General features: G+C 43.5%; 1 protein-coding gene across 2 annotated transcripts in view; it reads left to right on the top strand.

The window, feature by feature from the left end:
* Positions 1 to 5,811, top strand: part of AGO4 (argonaute RISC component 4) — a 48,158-nt gene that overhangs the window by 28,512 nt on the left and 13,835 nt on the right. For both annotated transcript variants that reach the window (XM_017501087.2, XM_017501088.2), the window contains exons 14-15: positions 607 to 922; positions 1,058 to 1,192. In XM_017501087.2, coding sequence (XP_017356576.1) covers positions 607 to 922; positions 1,058 to 1,192 — 451 coding nt within the window. The remainder of the gene's footprint in view (positions 1 to 606; positions 923 to 1,057; positions 1,193 to 5,811) is intronic.

The following is a 5,811-nucleotide window of genomic DNA, read 5'->3' as shown; positions in this document are numbered from 1 at the left end:
TCAAAGTGCTGGGATTACAGGTATGAGCCACCGGGCCCAGCCTCTTTTCTTTTTTTAAAGACAAGGTCTCACTCTGTTGCCCAGGCTGGAGTACAGTGGCATGACACAGTACAGTGGAGTACAGTACATAGCTTACTGCAGCCTCAAAATCCTGGGCTTAAATGATTTTTCTACCTCAGCCTCCCAAGTAACTGAGACCACAGGCAGGCACCACCACGCTGGGCTTTCTGACTTTTTGTAGAGACCTGGGTCTTGATATGTTGCCCAAGCTGGACCTGAACTCCTAGGCTCAAGCAGTCCTTCCTCCTTGGCCTTCCAAAGTGCTGAGATTATAGGTGTGAGCCACAGTGCCCAGCCTAGGTTCTATTTTTTAAATCTTTTCTTTTTACTGTTATAGAAGAGCCATGTTCACTTCTTCAGTCAGTTCAGATTCATTGCACTGGGTGACATCGATATTCAGTGGTCTGTAGTATTCTTTCCCAATGGGCTAAAGTCTTGTTGTCTCTTATAAGGTTATATCTGATTATATCTGATGATATAATCTCACTAAACTTGAACATTTTCACTTATATGTCTGAGTGGCAACGTCTCCTTAAATCTGAGCAGGCCCTCGGTGTTCCAGCAGCCTGTCATCTTCCTGGGAGCGGATGTCACACACCCACCAGCAGGGGATGGGAAGAAGCCTTCCATTGCTGCTGTGGTTGGCAGCATGGATGGCCACCCTAGCCGGTACTGTGCCACCGTTCGGGTGCAGACTTCCCGGCAGGAGATCTCCCAAGAGCTCCTCTACAGTCAAGAGGTCATCCAGGACTTGACTAACATGGTTCGGGAGCTGCTGATTCAGTTCTACAAATCCACACGCTTCAAACCCACTCGGATCATCTATTACCGTGGAGGGGTATCCGAGGGACAAATGAAGCAGGTACTCTTGTTATCCCTGTTGCCCTTCAGGGCCTCTAGGAGTCCGAGGGAGATTCCTCTCATCTGCCATTCTGGGTAGATCTGAGAGATACTAAGCAAATTCTCAATTGAACATAATTCCATTTCTGTCTTCTAGGTCGCGTGGCCAGAACTAATAGCAATTCGAAAGGCATGTATTAGCTTGGAAGAAGATTACCGGCCAGGAATAACATATATTGTGGTGCAAAAAAGACATCACACAAGACTCTTCTGTGCAGATAAAACAGAAAGGGTAAGAAAATATAGTATATGCTTCGTTATCTGAGGCTCTGGCAAGTGATGGATACATACACTTATATATACAATTTTTATACAGTTTTTTTCTTAAAAGCAGAAATACCTGATAACTTAATAAATATAATACCTGCAGTTGAGTTTAGATGACCAATTCTGAATGACACGAGTTTTGAGACTGAATATTTTATTTCTCTTGTGTAACAGAAATGCTGATTTCTAGTTGTTTTGTGTTAGGGGGAGGAAGTCAGAAACATGTCAGGTACATTGTGATGATATATGCAACCTTCTGAGGGGTTTTGTTATTTGCTACTTTTTGCTGCACAGTTCTAGGGCATAAAGAAGAATTTCTTCCAAATAATTTTATATCAGCATAGGAGAACAGCCCGCACCCCTGGACCGTGGACTGGTAACAGTCTGTGGCCTCTTAGGAATCAGGCTTGCACAGCGGAAGGTGAGCAGTGGGTGAGGGAGCGTTACCACCTGAGCTCTGCCTCCTGTCAGATCAGCGGCGGTAGAACAGTTTCATCCCAAAATCATCTCCCCTCTCCTTCCCCACCCCCATCCATGGAAAATTGTCTTCCATGAAACCTGCCCCTGCTGCCAAAAAGGTTGAGGACTAATGGCATAGGAGATCCTTAGGGCACAAACTATGCATATTTATACTGTCACATTTAAACCACAGTCAAATTACTCAAATTCTCTAAGCCATAATATTCTCATCTGTAAAATGTGATTAAGAACAATACCTGGGCCAGGCATGGTGGTTCATGCTTGTAATCCCAGCACTTTGGGAGGCCGAAGCGGGTGGATCACTTGAGGTCAGGTGTTTGAGACCAGCCTGACCAACATGGTGAAACCCCGTCTCTACTAAAAATACAAAAATTAGCTGTGCATGGTGGCGTGCGCCTATAATCCCAGCTGCTCAGGCGGCTGAGGCAGGAGAATTGCTTGAAACTGGGGGGCGGAGGTTGCAGTGCGCCAATACTATGCCACTGTACTCCAGCCTGGTGACAGAGTGAGACTCCATCTTAAAAACAAAAACAACAATATCTGGCCAGGCACTGTGGCTCATGCCTGTAATCCCAACACTTTGGGAGGCCGAGGCGGGCAGATCACTTGAGGTCAGGAGTTTGAGGCCAGCCTTGCCTACATGGTGAACCTCATCTTACTAAAAATACAAAAATTAGCCAGGCATGGTGGTGCACACCTATAGTCCCAGCTGCTCAGGAGGCTGAGACAGGAGAATCGCTTGAATCCGGGAAGTAGAGTTTGCAGTGAGCTGAGATTGTGCCACTGCATTCCAGCCTGGTGACACAGCAAGACTCTGCCTTTAAAAAAATTTAAAAAAATAAAATAAAATCCAAAACACCTCTGATCCCCAGGCATTTCAGATAAAGAATGCCCGAACTATATTATTAATAGATAACTTTGCTTTTTGATATTTTGTAATGACTTGACTTTATCTTGTCCAGGCCCTCTCTGATCCACCCCTAGGAGGACCAGATCTTTCTGTTGCCTGATGATGTAACCTTGTTTGCCACTCCCATTATTTTCTAGTACACTCTTAGTTTTTTTGTCTCTAATCCGAGGATGAACTGTTTCTTGTTTTTTTTTTGAGACAAAGTTTTGCTCATCACCCAGGCTTCAGTGCAATGGGTGAAGTAGCTGGGATTATTCCTGAGTAGCTGGGATTGCAGGTGCCCACCACCACATCCAGCTAATTTTGTATTTTTAGTAGAAACAGGGTTTCACCATGTTGGCGAGGTGGGTCTCGAACTCCTGACCTCAGGTGATCCACCTGCCTCGGCCTCCCAAAGTGCTGGGATTACAGGTGTGAGCCACCATGCCCGGCCTGAACTGTTTCTTTTTGTCTACTGAGTCAAGGTTATGATCTCATTGGTCTCCAGATCCAATTAGCTTAGATTAAAAGGGCTGTCTTAAAAGGGCTGTCTTAAGTTAAAAGGGCTGTCTTTAAATTGCTGAAACTGTGAGTTAATAGTGTTCTTACCAGACTTTACCTCTCTGTAACATACACATATAAGTAATCTGTACCTGTACCCCTGAAATACCTAAACATTTTAAAAAATTTAATTAAAAAGTAGACAAGCACATGTCAAATATAAATAAATAAATAAAAGATAGACTGTACCAAAAAAAAAAAAAAAGTACTTCTTAGTCTTTGCTAATACAATTTATTTGAACTCTTGACTGAGCTCTGGGCACCAAACTTCCAGCCACTTTCTCCTTAATTGTTGTCACCTCTCCAACCTGCCTGTCAACTTGTTATCCATGTAGATTTAGGATCTTCTTCTTTAGGATTGTTTTCCTAAGCAATCTATTAAGCTATTATTAAGCTATCTCATAGTTTTGTTCTTTAAACCTTTCAAAATTGACAGTCCCAGTTCTTGGTCTACTTTGTATGCTGACACTTACTAATATCTTCAATTCTCTAAGCATGCCTCTTGCCAATCCACTTGCCCATTTATTTTGCCTCTACACTTAGGCTGGTAGAAATTGCTGGGGGAAAAGTAGTGGTTTTTATTTTTTATTTTTTTGAGGCAGGGTCTTACTCTGTCACCTAGGCTGGAGTGTAGTGTCATGATCACAGCTCATGGCAGCCTAGATCCCCCAGGCTCAGGTGATCCTCCCACCTCAACCTTCCCAGTAGCTGGGACTATAGGCACCCACCATCATTCCCAGCTAATTTGTTTGTATTTTTTGTAGAGATGGGATTTCACCATGTTGTCCAGGCTGATCTTGAACTCTTGGGCTCAATTGATTGGCTCCCCTCAGTCTCTCAAAGTGCTAGGATTGCAGGTGTGAGCCACCACAACTGGCCAAAAGTATCTGTTTAATAAAGAACCATAGTATAAATGTATGATAGCAGATCTCAGCCAGGACTTGGATGCTGCCATATTTTCATTTATCCTGTTACCCATAGCATCTGTTCCACACTTTTATACTCTTCTCAAGTCCCCTACCCTATTCATGACGACTTTATTGCCAACAAAGTCCTATCATTTATTTTCCTCTGAAAACCAGATTTAGAAGACAAGAATTTTCTCAGCTGCCTCTCCTCTACTTTCAAACTCAGTTACATCTTGTATTTTCTTATCTCCTTCCTCATATCTCTCCAACCTTCTTTCCTCCCCTTCTGTGCTTGCTTTATTTTTTTTTTTGAGACAGAGTCTCACTCTGTCACCCCCAGGCTGTAGTGCAGTGGTGCCATCTTGGCTCACTGAAACCTCCGACTCCCGGATTCAAGAGATTCTCCTGCTTCAGCCTCCCGAGTAGCTGGATCTACAGGCTCATGCCACCACACCTGGCTAATTTTCATATTTTTTGAGAAGAGGCGGGGTTTCACCATATTGGCCAGGCTGGCCTTGAACTCCTGACCTCGTGATCTGCCCACCTCGGCTTCCCAAAGTGCTGGGATTACAGATGTGAGCCACTGTGCCCAGCCCCCTCCCACACTTTTAATCCTAATCCCTCATGACTTCTCTAGAGCCTCACTTGATTAATTACCCATTGTTTTTCAAAATTTCACTCTCACATTCTGGTGCCTCTTTCTCACCCTATAAAGGTGGCTTAGGCTAGGTGTGGTGGTCAGGAGTTCAAGACCAGCCTGGCCAATATGATGAAACACTGTCTCTACTAAAAATACAAAAATTAGCCGGGCATGGTGGTGCCTGCCTATAGTCCCAGCTACTTGGGAGACTGAGGCAGAACAGTCACTTGAACCTGAAAGGCGGAGGTTTCAGTTAGCTGAGATTGTGCCATTGTACTCCAGCCTGCTCAACAGAGCAAGACTCTGTCTCAAAAAAAAAAAAGTGGCTTAAATCTCCCTGAGTTACCCTCACCCTGCTTCTCCCTCAGTTTCACTGCTACCTTATCTTTTCTTCCTTTCATGACTAAACTTTTAGAAAAACAATCACTTAACTTTCTCTCTGTACCTTCACATTATACTTTAATTTTCTGTAGCCTGACTTCAATTTCAGTGACTCCATTGAAGTTGTTCCCTCAATGACTTGCTCATTTCAAATCTAGAGATACTTTGTCATATTCCCACACTGACTCCTTTGTAGCACTCAAGACAATGATTGCCTTATTTGACCTTAGCAAAATGACTTTTCAGCCTTATTACCCATCTCTGTAATCAGACTTTTTTTTGTTTGTTTTTTCTTTGAGACAAAGTTTTACTCTGTCATGATCTCGGCTCACTTCAACCTCTGCCTCCCAGGTTCAAATGATTCTACTACCTCAGTTTACCAAGTCGTTGGGATTACAGTTGTGTGCCACCACGCCCAGCTAATTTTTGTATTTGTAGTAGAGATGGGTTTCCCTGTGTTAGCCAAACTGGTCTCGGACTCCTGACCTCAATTGATTCACCTACCTCGGCCTCCCAAAGTGCTGGGATTACAGGCATGAAGCCACCACGCCTGGCCTGTAATCAGACTTTTTTGATTCCTCTTTCTCCTTCTGCCCATTAAACACTGATATTTCCCGGCATTTCATACTTCTCCCTCTTCTCTTCTTAATTTCAGTTCTCTCTTCAGTGTCATCCATTTTTCTGGGCTAATTTCTTTGCTTGTAGATTTCTTTTTTTTTTTTTTT

This window comes from Cebus imitator, unplaced genomic scaffold, assembly GCF_001604975.1.
Source record: "Cebus imitator isolate Cc_AM_T3 unplaced genomic scaffold, Cebus_imitator-1.0 Scaffold277, whole genome shotgun sequence".
Lineage (NCBI taxonomy): Eukaryota > Metazoa > Chordata > Mammalia > Primates > Cebidae > Cebus > Cebus imitator.
This window is presented reverse-complemented; position numbering and strand designations above follow the sequence as displayed.